This window comes from Lathamus discolor, chromosome 1 (genome assembly GCF_037157495.1).
Source record: "Lathamus discolor isolate bLatDis1 chromosome 1, bLatDis1.hap1, whole genome shotgun sequence".
In the NCBI taxonomy this organism is placed as follows: Eukaryota; Metazoa; Chordata; class Aves; order Psittaciformes; family Psittacidae; genus Lathamus; species Lathamus discolor.
Genome location: NC_088884.1, coordinates 67,952,429 through 67,965,508, shown reverse-complemented (window position 1 = coordinate 67,965,508; position 13,080 = coordinate 67,952,429). Strand labels below are relative to the sequence as shown.

The 13,080-nt window shown below is 48.8% G+C and overlaps 1 protein-coding gene across 11 annotated transcripts in view; it reads left to right on the top strand.

The window, feature by feature from the left end:
• ZC3H7B (zinc finger CCCH-type containing 7B) overlaps nt 1–13,080 on the top strand; it is a 53,088-nt gene that overhangs the window by 28,506 nt on the left and 11,502 nt on the right. For all 11 annotated transcript variants that reach the window (XM_065677339.1, XM_065677295.1, XM_065677320.1 and 8 more), the window contains exons 16-18: nt 396–577; nt 4,624–4,709; nt 10,065–10,198. In XM_065677339.1, the coding sequence (XP_065533411.1) occupies nt 396–577; nt 4,624–4,709; nt 10,065–10,198 (402 nt within the window). The remainder of the gene's footprint in view (nt 1–395; nt 578–4,623; nt 4,710–10,064; nt 10,199–13,080) is intronic.

Sequence of the window (13,080 nt, the reverse complement as noted above, 5' to 3'; positions counted from 1 at the left end):
GATCTTCTAGCTCAGGATCCTGCCTCTGGCTGGTGATGAATGTTTAGGAAAACAAGTATAAGAAACACATCAAGTACACAGTAATAGAACCCTCTGGTTCCTGGCAACCTGAGACTTGGGGACTTGCTGAGCCAGAGGTGTTGGTATCTTTGCTGCATACTTTGAAATGTGTCTGATCTGCGAACTTAAGCAGAGCATCACCCATGGGCTGAGAAGATTGAAAGTACTTACTTATTGTTGATAGGGTAGGAGGGCAGGGATTTGGTTTTCCCAGTGGAGTGTGTCTCTCCCAGAGGACCTTTGTTTGCCCAGTCAAATGTCTGAAAGTCACATACAAGGAGGAGGGAGTGAAGATTTTTCTCCTCAGGTGCTTCATATTTCTCTGGCATGGGCAGGTGTCTGGTCCACATCGTACGTTCCACATCCCTGAAGTACTCCAAAATCCGACAGTTCCAGGAGCACTTCCAGTTTGACGTGTGCCGGCATGAGGTACGGTACGGCTGCCTGCGCGAGGACAGCTGCCACTTCGCTCATAGTTTCATCGAGCTCAAGGTCTGGCTGCTGCAGCAGTATTCAGGTGAGTGTGACTTGATGCAGGGCTGGTGATGTGTGCACTTGGGTTTCCTCCAGTGTGTACCCCATGCCATTGGAGAGGGGAAAAGAGTGATTTGGGAGTACTGAGAAGTTGTCACTCAACTTGTGTGTATACTTTCTGTCCTCAGGGGCACAGAAAAGAGAACCAAGGTGTTCCGTGAGATGATTTGGAGAGGGACTTTTTACAAGGACATGTAATGATAGGACAAGGGGAATGGCTTTAAACTAGAAGAGGGTAGATTTAGATTAGATAGTAGGGTTAATTCTTCACTATGAGGGTGGTGAGGCTCTGGCAGCAGAAGCTGTGTCTGAGAAGTTGTGGATGCCCCGTCCCTGGTAGTGTTCAAGGCCAGGCTGGACAGGGCTTTGAGCAACCTTGTCTAGTGGAAAGTGCCCCTGCCCATGGCAGGGGGATTGTAAATAGATGATCTTTAAGGTCCCTTCCAAACCATTTTGTGATTCTGATTTAGCCCTTGTGCCTTTACGTGTGCTGTTGTAGTTTGCAGACCAGGAAGCCTTTCCCTTGGGACCAGCTGCATAAGTTGAAATGATTATTAGGTAGGGCTGAATCCCCAGAGGTGTTTTGGTACATAAATCCTTTGCAAGACCCTAAATAGCAATTGGATCCCTGAGTGAGCATCTGGGGCAGTGAGAAGCGCAGCATGCGTAGGTTACAAAGCAGTTATACAAACGAAGACTGTGCATCTCCAGTTTCAAGTTCACCACCCATGGAAAATTACAAGATACTCGGTGTTTCCCAGGGAGGATTTGATGACCTGGCTCTGAAGAGGTTATTGCAGAAATTATATTCAGGTCACTCATGATGACAATCCCACATCTGGCACTTTCAGTCCTTTCTTTTTTCTCTCTCTCTTTCTGACATGTTGGAGGGTTTCATTTGCTGCTCTCCTGGTAACTGAGTAGATGCTGGTCCACCCACAATGCTGCCTACATCTTTTTTAACCACAGGGTCTTGTTTAGTGCAGGACCCAGCCCAGAGTATTTCAGAGAGGAAACATGTTATGGATGTTTCTCACCACTCTTTGATACAGCTGGGGGCAACTTCTTCAGTTTATTGTGAAGTGCTTGTCACTGTTGTTCAGCGCAGTCATTGTCCTTGCCTTGCCTCACTGGGGGATACAGATGAACAAATAGCACGCTGTGGCAAATGCCATCTTCTGTTCTTCCCATTGGGCCTTGCTTGTGGCCACAAGAAATTAAAAATGACACCACAGAGTTTCTAAGACTGTTGCCCATGAGCCATAAGCCACCATTGCTGCCCTACATGCTTATGCTGCCTGTAGTAATCTGGGCACTCTTAACATTCAAGCTCCTTGCTCTTTTCCTCACCCCGTGGTTGGTTTATTTTTGTAATGTTTTCCTTAAATTTTTTTTAGAAAAAGTGTTTTTGCTCCCTCCTCCCCTGTTCCTTCCTCTTCAGACTGTGGATGAAATTGGTTAGATTGATTTTTGCTTCTTGCCTTCTTTGCTTGAAGAATGATTTCCAAACAGGAGGCTGAGGGGATGAAATAAGCCATGAGTTTAGCTGCAGAGGTGGTCAGTAAGCCTTGTACTTATTCCCATCTTTTCCAACAATGGGAGAGCCATCATATTTCTTGTTTTGTTTGTTGTATGAATTTGTTTGTTTGTGTGTTTCTGCAGGGCTGTATATATGAGCCTGCTTTCCTTGTGAGTTTTCCTTCTTGGAGTGGTAGTTTATTACCTCTCTTAAGTATATCCCTCATGATGGAAACAAAGATGAAAGGTAGTTGTTGCTATTTTCTGTGAATGCTTTAGCTTTGGAGCAGAGAGTTTGATTTGGGCACCATTGCTTGGCAAGATTAGGAAGGAGGCATCATTCATTGCAGCTTGCATTTAAAACCTCTGGTCTGTTGTATTTCACAGCCATTTGAGTTTTTACAGAGCTTGTGGCTTTGTTCATGGGGATAAAGAATTGTAGTAGTGGAATAAAGGTTCCCAAGATATGAAAATGTGGGCAGGCAGGACTGTTTTCTTGTTCACTGTGGCTTTTCACAAACATACCTTACTATCTTCTTCCATCAGTGGAAATCACAGGGTCTTTGTCCTCACTAATGATGTTGCAAAAGAAGCTGAAATATAAGTAATCAACACATGGGTCTTTTGGTTCCCAGATCATCTCTTTGGGGACAGTTCATGCTGTTGGGAGCTGGTGTATTGAAAAACATCCTTTCATATTTGGGAGGGTTGTTTTTTCCCCCAACCACCACTTTTCTAGACTGTATTGTTGAGTTAATTCAGATTTCTGGGACTGGAAGAAGGCTGTCACTTGCTAAGAACTTGACCTAAAATTCAGTCCTCTGACAAGAGCTGTATATATGCTTCTCCTGTCAGTTCTGCACCCCAAGGATCACAGTGCAGGTGTACAGAATGGAGAAGATGGGAGCTGCTTTGGCCCTTTCCGGGCCAGGTCCAGTGCAGTTAACTTCTTACTGTGCTTTTTCCCAGCTTTATAGTTTTTGTCCCCCCAAAATGTACAGATAAGTGTTGTGTCCAGCTCTGAAATGCTTGGACATGAAAGAGGGAGTTGCAGTTTTCCTAACTTCGCACAGTTTCTTCTGGGATTAATTGTTAAGAAGAGGAAAATCCACAAACAGCTCTGATCTGGGCTTAGTACTGGCTCTGCAGCAGCTGCCATTTTGGAGGCCTGAGCAAATGTTCTTGAAGAATGGTAAAGTTCCCTGAATGTTTTTCATTCTCTCCAAGCCCTGTACAAACAGCAGTATTGTTGCCGGGCAGGGACCTGGACAGCTGAAATCACAGGTGGGGAAACCGAGGTCAGGAATGCTGTGACTTACCCAACTTACACACAGCCTAAGCTGAGAAGAAAACTTGTGTTTGCTGGCCTTTAAGTTCTGGAACATGCTGGCTCTCAGATCAAAGATCGTGTCCATGTGGCATTTCTGGGGAACACTTCAATAATAAAAGCTATAGGCAAAAGGAAAGCAAGCAATTTTGCAACCTCTCTGGGCTGGGGGTGCTGCATCAAGGCCACCCTCAGCACCCCTCTTGTTGCAGTCAGCTGGCTGTTCTAAGATACTTGCTTCAGTTTGTTTTGGCAGCTACCTCAGGTCTTCATAGCACTTAAATAACATGGCTTTTTTGTAACAGAGACCTCACATTGACCAGACAGTTCCTACTCTTACATACTTTTCTCTTGCTGTTTAGCACTCTGAAGATTCTTACTGCCCATCTAGCTGGTTGGTGCTGGCAGGGGCTTTTCCCTCACCACTTGAGTAGGTCAGGAGCTAATTCCTGAGATAAGGTCTGAACAACCCTTTTTTTTGTTGTCTGATACTACATTTCTGATTTCTGAAACCTTGCAGATCTTTCCTTGCTGGTTACATACTTGTATGTAACCAAGCTGTTCCTTGGTTGGTTTTGTGCTGTTGGTCTTTCCTTGCTACCTTGTTCACACTTGGTGTTTGTGTTGAATTTCAACTTTCCTCTTCACCTATTGATTAATGAAGTAACAGGTTAATTAATGCCAGCAGGGATTAGGTGAGATTTCTGGGGTCTTGGAGATGCTAGATATCTCAGTGGAATATCTGTGATCTCCCAAGCTAGTGCCCAAAACTCCAATATACAGCAGGTCAACAGTAGCAAAGCATTGTCTTGAAGGTCTTGGATAGGATCTGTTGATGCAGTGTTGAAGGATGGCCTCTTGACCCCGCGCCAAGAATCATCATCTTGGAGGCAACATCTGGGTCCTTTACAGACAGTGTGTGCAGAACATCAGGTCTGAGTGAGCCCAGGAGACCAAACTCTTGCCCCTTTTATTTGCCCTGTGTGGAAAGAGGAGCTTCCTTAGCCTGCGCTTAAATACATTCTGTGGTAGGTCCTCTTACAACCCTGACATTATCAGTAGGTACATTGGGACCTGTCAGTCACACTGAGGTTAGTAAGCCCCAACATAGGAAGTCCTGAAACCTCTCCCTCCCTCTCTTGGCCAAGACAGGGTAGCTCAGTTCTGTCCCCTTTTGTTCCCAGGAATGACCCACGAAGATATCGTGCAGGAATCAAAGAAGTACTGGCAGCAGATGGAGGCACATGCCAGCAAACCAGCCAACAGCATGGTAAGTAAGGTGCATCTACTGCTTGCAGCCTAGTTTTGCTCCCAACTGTTCCAGCACTTTCTCTTTTTAACTTCCAGTGCAGCTCATGACAGGTCCCAGACAGAGCAGGCTGGCCATTGAGGAGCAGGACACCTGAGAGCTTTCCTGGTTGCAGTGCTAGTGATGTGCTTTGTGCCTTGTCTTGCAGTGCTGTTATCTGGTCTGTTCAGTGGTGGGCTGAAGCCTCCAGAGGATGGAGGGCAACGTACAGAGCATGGTGCTTCCTGTGACACCTTGCTACTGAAATCAAGAGACTTTGGAGACCATGGCCACACAGAGAGGGGACCAAAGGTGTCCTGCTGCCCTTCAGTGGCCAAGGGACGATACGACAGTTTGAAGGGTTATAAGAAATGACCCTCAGGACTGCTTTGAACGCAGGAGTGGATGGAACTTCCAGCTCAGGTGCTGTTTGGGCTGGGCAGAGATCTTAGCAGTGCCTTGCCAGGAGGAGGCTGTGAGCTTTGCCTCTCTTTGTGCCACCAGTCTCTCAGTGTGGGAGAAGGTGCCTCTGCCTGTACTGCCAGCACTGCCAACAGCTTTCTCTGGAGTGACAAGCAAAGGGCACCTCTTTGCTTTCTTCCAACCTGTTGGCTATGGGTGGTACTGCCTTATCCCTCTTTTTTTTTTCCCCAGGAGAACCTTCTGTAGTGTAGGAACAGAGCCCACCCAGTGAGGATGATTTCCAACCCAGCCCTGAGATTGAACTGAAGCAGTTCTGCCGTTAGAGCAGGAAGTTTGTTGTTCTTTCGTTACTTTCAGAAAATCTGTCTGATGAGATGAGAAAGTTCATGCCTCTCAGCAAGCTCTCAGGCACAGGAGCAATTCTGTCCCCTGCAAAATGTTGGGGAAGGTGTTGAAATCTTTTTTTTTTGCCACCTGACAGCTTTCTTTCCCCCTGTGGATGCTTGAGCTGCCACCCCTTGGCCTGTGCCTTACTAGCAGAGCAAGGGTGCATCTCCTTTGTCTGGGACCCCTCACCCAGGAGTCCCTCTGCAGAGACCAGCGCTGAGAGCAGCCTGTGAGCACCCTGCAGAGGAGGTGTTTTATAGGAAAGGTACATGAGTCACTCAGCGTGGCAGGTAGCAGCTTTTTTTTTTGCTGGTTATGGACCAGCAGAAGTGTTCAGAAGGCTCCAGGGCACTGACGCTGAGGAAAAGCAGATCTGACGGTCATGGGCAAGCCCAGCGGGAAAAGTTTGGGTGACTGCACTGATGCTTGCAGTGGGCTTTGTGTCTACATCATGCTGAATGGAGTCATCTTTGAGGAGATGCTCAGCAACGTACCTGTGCAGCTTGTTCTGCTGTTGTGATCTGACATGGTTGGAGGAGAGGAATGTGAAGCAGCAGTCCAGAGTAACCAAGGTTTCTAGTTCTCAAAGTTGTCTGACTTGCTTAAGGAATATGTTCTAGCCTCTCAGGAAGCTGAGAGGACGAGTTTCTGCAACCTGTATTGTATGAGAAGTGAGCCTGGATGACCTGAATGGCCCCTGCAGGCAGAGCTGGCTGTGATCTCTTTCTGCCTGATGTGAGTACAGAGGCAACTGCCTGCATCCTCACAGTGGAGGAAACAAAGTGTGAATTTGCAGCAGCTTGTGACAGTAGTTGGATATATATCAGCAATTCCTGCTGCATGGGGAGAGAAGTCTAGTGACTGGTTCTGTCCTGCCTGCTGTGGATCTGCGTTTTCCAGAAAGCTGTCTTGCCATTCTCTGTGCATAATCAGGGGATATAAAAAGGTGGGTGGACAGCTGTTGTCCTGCAACCCTTGCAGCTTCAAATTCACCTTTGTCTGGAGGTGCTGCTGTTGGAAGAACAGGTTGTTCAGCAGGCAGAGTCAGAGCATGTCCTCTGAAGCACTTGGGATCTGGATGCTGAGCAAGGGTTTGGTTTTGGCTTTTAGGGCTTGCAGGGGGCAGTGGATCAGGAAAAGAAATGCCAGTGCCTGCTACAACAGCTGTCAGGGTATGAGTAGTGAGCTACAGGTTCTGACCCCTGCAGGCAGTATTAGGGCTGATGGCCAGTGACGAAGTCTAGTTGTGCCTCACAGTTGCCTGTCACAGACCCAGACTGCAACCTCCATCCCTTCCAGGTTGTTACGTTGTGTGGAGGCAAAGCAGCAGCCTTGTTGCTACAGTGAGGAAGTGCCTACCAGCAGCACCATCAATGGTCTGTAGGGATTGGCAGCCTGGCACTGTGCAGGGAGACAGAATCAAATTGGTCAGAGGCATGCATCTGCAATAGCAAACCATGGCTTTGGCATCAGCACGTACTCAGCCAGAGGGCCGTGCTATGGGATGAGACATTGGCTTGCTGCCACAGACCTCAGGGGCAGGACTAACATATCTGTTGAGAGATGTTTACTTTTGCCATTATTTTCTCCCGTCCAAGCAGGCTGATGTGACTCAGAGTTTTCTCAGCATCCTCCCAGCTTTCGAAGTTGGCTGCCTGGCAAAGACAACTTCCCAGGAGTGCTGTAAAAGCAGACCCCTCCTTCCCACCATCCCGTGTGATCCATGCTCACCCCAGCGCCCTTTGGTCAGCGGAAGCAAAGTCGCTTCCAGGGATTTTGCTGCAGTTTTGTCATAGCTGCCAGTTGGACTCAGTTACCGGCTGGGGTTATCCAGCTGGAGAAAAGAGGCGGGCAGCATGCAGGGACCCAGCAGCTGTGATGCTGCAGGTCAGGAGGGTGGAAGTTAGCAAGAAGTGGAAAATGAAGATACACTGCTTGCTAAAGACCTGTCAGGGATCTTGCATTTGGCCTCATAAAGGCTGCTGTTGGAGTAAAACCAGTGGCTGCAGACTGAAGAGGCAGTGAGCAGAAGAGACTGTTGTAAGTAGCTGGGTGTCCTCCCATCACCTCCTTAGGAATTGAGGTGACTTAGAGCTCATTTTTTCTGATTTTTGAGGACTATCCTGGTTTTACTCGTTGGAGTAAAAAAAAATGTGGCCTCAGAATCAGCAATTTCAGCATGGAGCAGAAAGTGTCTAGTAAGGGGTATTTGCACCTAAGTACAGCTCACTGGGTCAGGTGGCTGAGTAACCTGGACCCCTCATATAGTCTCGCGGGATATGTGGCTCCTCCAGAGAGCATTTCAGGTATTGCTGAGCAGGGTTCCTGAAGCTGGGAGACACGAGTGGCCACGCTGGAGCTGTTGCTTTCTGCAAAGCCTGAAGTGGAGAGCTGTCATGCTAAAGTCCTTTGTTTATTTGGTTGCCATGGTGCATAGCTAGCACTATATTGTCTGGCTCCATAGCAAAGGGTGGTGCCACAGCCTGAGGCAGTTTTGCCTGGCTTCATCTGCTAGAGCCTCATGTGATATAATTTCCACACTGTTGGTTATCAGCAGCCTGCCAGGTGTGTGTCTTGCCTTTACAAATACAGTCATGTAACAGCAACAGCAGCAGCAGCTTTGATTTTTCACTTGTCTCCTAATCCCCTGGGAGCATACATGCCCACTGACCAGCAATGTGCATGACTGATGAAGAAATGCACACAGAAAGGCTTCTTTTGGTTAAGAATTTGTGGGACAAGCAGCCAGGATCACCAGAATTACCTTGGAAACGTTCTTTATCTCTGATCTATTGTGCCTTCTGGAGCCACTCAGTTTCTGGTTTTGCAGTGTCAGTAGGTTTGAGCCAAGCTTCCTGACTGTGCTGAGAGATCTGTTGCCTGGCAGATAGCATGGGGCTGATAAAAGGGAATATGCCAGCAGTGCTATTTTATTATCTTAGGCCTATAAGTTTGGTGGGTCAGAGGCAAGCTGTAGCGTAATTTCCTTTGGAGACCAAGTGAAGATTAAAACTAGTGTTCAGAGGCCATGCATCTGAGAAGGAAGTACCCTACTCCCTCTACCTGCCTCAACCCTGGTCATCCCACAGCCAGACAGTTTGATGTGTTCTTTGTGGTGACCAGCACTGGCGAAAGCTGACAGATGCACAAGTCATGTGCCAGGTGCCACCAGAAAGGCCACCTTGGAGGCAAGTAGGACAGAATTGCTGCTGCTTCTCGTGAGAGATGATGGTTCTCTGGACGAGTCCTTTTCTTGGGACATCCAGGGCAGTGATGGTCTCCTGTAGTCAGCACAGCTCTCTGGTCAGCTTTTCGCAGCAGCTCAGTGTACCTTTCACATGTCAGGTCTGGAGCGATGCAGAGTGGTAGTCAATAGCTTATGTGGCATGTCCTGGGAGATGCTTTGATTCTGCACTGCCTGTGCTTGTTGTTTTCCCTGTGCCAAAGGGATGCACATAGGGTCCATACTGCGGTTAATCAATCGCTGGCAGAAGCCTGCTCCTGGGGGATGTGGTTTTCCTGTCTTCTCCTTGTTAGATGCTCAGGATTAGAAGTCAAGGCATGGCAGCTGGGATGGGCAGTGTTAGCAATCAGAGAGCCGTTTCATCCATACACGACTTCTATGCTTTATGGTCAGCCTGATGACTTGGGTGTTCTCTTGTACCCTCACATATTCCCATGCCCAGGACCACTGGTGTCCAGCCAGGTTTGCTCTTTGGTTTGGAAGTGAACTGGAGACACCAGTCACGTGTTTTCCAGTGGGGATACAGAATGCAAACAGCTTTCCAGAGATTTGTTCAGAAAACATGAGGCAGCAGTGATATGGGACGGGCAGACTGGCTCCTTTTTAATCCTCAGCCAGTTAGTTATAATCCCAAAACAGCTTTTTCATGGGGACAAGTAGAAGGCCAATCAAGTGGCTGAGAGGATTTGAAATATGTGCATTGTATATTTCTGCCCAGTGATCACAACTAACTGCCTGTGAAACCTGGTGCAAAGGGGCTGTGAGAGATGGAAACCTGCCCAGAAATGGATTGGAAGGGGACCCAGCTCTGACTTCATGGTGTCAAATGTGCCTCTTAGTCCAACAGCAGGAGTGGTGGGTCCTCTGCTATGGCACGGCCTGATTGCCGCCTGGGGGGGCTCGTCGAGCTGTGTGATTGAGCTCTCACCACGGTAGCGAGGGGGTGTGGATTGCCCTCCCTGCAGGGAGGTGGGGATTAGGCGCTGGTGCAGGTCTCACAGAGCTTATCTGTACATGGAGATATGCTGCAGGGGTTTCACAGCCAGGCCTGGCCAGTGCTTGAATCTGCCAGGGTGGCTGTGTTTTGGCCATTTGTCAAAGCTCAAGAAATAATGCTGAAGCAAGCAGTGGCTTTGCTCCTGTCCAGTATATCAGTGGGCCAGCAGCTAACACTGGCAGAGGAGAACTGGGCTGTCTCTGATTTAACCTGAGTTGTTGCTGACATGCAGCTTGAGGGGTGCATTTTGGTTCAGGTTGCCTGAGGTTGTGGCTCTCTTCCTCAGGCTTCTCCCCGGGCTCCTGCATCAAGCACCTTCGACCTCCAGATGAAATTTGTGTGTGGCCAGTGCTGGAGGAATGGGCAGCTGGTGGAGCCAGACAAAGACCTCAAGTACTGTAGTGCCAAAGCCCGCCACTGGTGAGCAATGCTGCCTTCTCTTCCCCCATCCCTCCTCAAGGGCAGAAATTTCTCCTCTTACCTTCTCCACGCCTTCATTTGGCCTCTCTGGAAGAGGCTGCTAGGAAACCTTGCAGCCCCTCTGCTCAGGGTGTTTGTCACTACAGCAAGCATTGCAGACAGCTGTTTTCCAGTTTCCAGCTGTCTTTACTGTTTGTATTTGCTTCCAGCATTGTGCAGGCTATTACTCCTGGTGCATGCAGTCCAGCTCCCACAAATCCCTTTTCTCCCAGTTGCTATAATTTCTTCTTAGAAAGGTCACTAATATAGTCCTCCTCTGCACTTGTTTGTACTCCTGGCTGTTTGCAGATGACTGCAGGTCACTATTAGCAATGACTCAAGGTATTCTGCTTCCTTTTAAGTTCATTTCCTTGGCTCTTTCATTGCTTTGATTGCTCTTTTCTGAGGCATGTCTTGTCCTTTTGCAGCTCCTAGCTCCTTGGGGCCCATGAGGATGACTGGTGTGATAGTATCATAGAATCATAGAATAGTTTGGGTTGGAAGGGACCTTTAAAGGTCATCTTCTCCAAAGCCTAGTCTCTCATCTGAAACTCCTCTCTTTTAGTTACCCCTTGTTCTGTTGCTACAGGCTCTTTAGAAAAGACAGCCTGCAGACAGGGAGAGGGAGTTGCTATTTATGTTTGCGATAGGCTGAAGAATATGGAACTCTGACTGGGGACAGGTGATCAGTTAACAGAGAGTTTGTGGGTCAGGGTTAAAGGAAGAACAGCAATGGGGGCATTACTGTGGGGATCTGTTATAGACCGCCTGATCAGGAGGACTCTGTGGATGAAGCGCTCTACAGACAGATAGAAACAGCCTCACGCTTACAGGCCCTTGTCCTCTTGGGGAGCTTCAACCACCCTGACATCTGTTGGAGGGACAGCCCAAGCAATCCAGGAGGTTCCTCAACTGTGTGGAAGACAACTTCTTTCTGCAAGTAATAGAGGAGCCAACAACGAGAGGTGCCATGCTTGACCTCATGCTCACCAACGGAAATGTGATGCTCCAGGGCAGCCTTGGATGCAGCAATCATGAGATGGTCGAATTTGAGATCCTCAGGACAGTGAGAAGAGCGTGCAGCAAGCTCACTGCCCTGGACTTCGAGAGAGCAGACTTTGGCCTCTTCAGGAGCCTGCTTAGTAAGGTTCCATGGGATATAGCCCGGGAGGGAAGGGGGCCCAAGACTGTTGGTTGATATTCAAGGATCACCTGCTACAAGCTCAGGAGAATTGCATCCCAACTAGAAGGAAGTGCAGCAGGAGGGCAGGAGACCTCCTTGGATGGATAAGGAGCTGCTGAGGAAAATTCAAAGGAAAAAAGAGGCTTATAAAAGGTGGAAGCAAGGACAGGTGGCCTAGGAAGAATACAGGGATGTTGTCCAGGAATCTAGGGACCAGGTTAGGAAATCTAAGGCCCAGTTAGAATTGAACTTGGCTAGGGATGTGAAAGATAACAGGAAGGTAGGGGACCACGTGGGCCCTTTCCAGAAACTATCAGGAGACCTGGCTGCCCTGGATTTGGAGAAGGCTGAGGTTCTGAATGACTTCTTTGCCTCGGTCTTCACTGGCAAAGACTCTGACCACACCATCCAAGTCCTGGAAAGCAGAAACAGGGACTGTGAGAATGAAGACCCCAGGCTCACTGTAGGAGAGGATCTGGTTCAAGACCATCTTAAGGACCTGAACGTACACAAGTCCATGGGACCCGATGAAATCCATGCACGGGTCCTGAAGCAGCTGGTGAGGGAAGCTGCTGAGCCACTGGCCATCGTATTTGAAAAATCATGGCAGTCAGGTGAAGTTCCCGAAGACTGGAAAAAGGGAAATGTAACCCCCATTTTCAAGAAGGGGAAAATGGAAGAGCCGGGGAATTACAGACCAGTCAGTCTCACCTCTGTGCCTGGCAAAATCTTGGAGCACATTCTCCTGGAAGGCATGCTGAGGCACATGAAAAACAACAAGGTGCTTGGGGACAGCCAGCATGGCTTCACTAAGGGGAAATCCTGCCTGACCAATTTGGTGGCCTTCTATGATGGGGCTACGGAACTGATGGACAAGGGTAAAGCAGTTGATGTCATCTACCTGGACTTGTGCAAAGCGTTTGACACTGTCCCACACCGCATCCTTGTCTCTAAATTTGACGGATGGACCACTCGGTGGATAAAGAACTGGCTGGATGGCCGCGCACAAAGAGCTGTTGTCAATGGCTCGATGTCCGGCTGGAGACCGGTAACGAGTGGTGTCCCTCAGGGATCGGTGTTGGGACCGGTCTTGTTTAACATCTTCATCGCTGACATGGACAGTGGGATTGAGTGAGCCCTCAGCAAGTTTGCTGATGACACCAAGCTGTGTGGTCCGGTCGATATGTTGGAGGGAAGGGATGTCATCCAGAGGGACCTCAACACGCTTGTGAGGTGGGCTGATGCCAACCTTATGAAGTTCAACCATGCCAAGTGCAAGGTCCTACACCTGGGTGGGAGCAATCGCAGGCACAGCTACAGGTTGGGCAGAGAAGAGATTCAGAGCAGTCCCGTGGAGAAAGACTTGGGGGTGTTGGTCGATGAGAAACTGAACATGAGCCGGCTGCAGTGTGCGCTCGCAGCCCAGAAAGCCAACCGTATCCTGGGCTGCATCAAAAGGAGCGTGACCAGCAAGTCGAGGGAGGTGATCCTGCCTCTCTGCTCTGCTCTCTTGAGACTTCACTTGGAGTATTGTGTGCGGTTCTGGTGTCCTCAACATAAAAAGGACATGGAACTGCTGGAACAAGTCCAGAGGAGGCCACGAGGATGATCAGGGGACTGGAGCACCTCCCGTATGAAGACAGGCTGAGGAAGTTGGGGC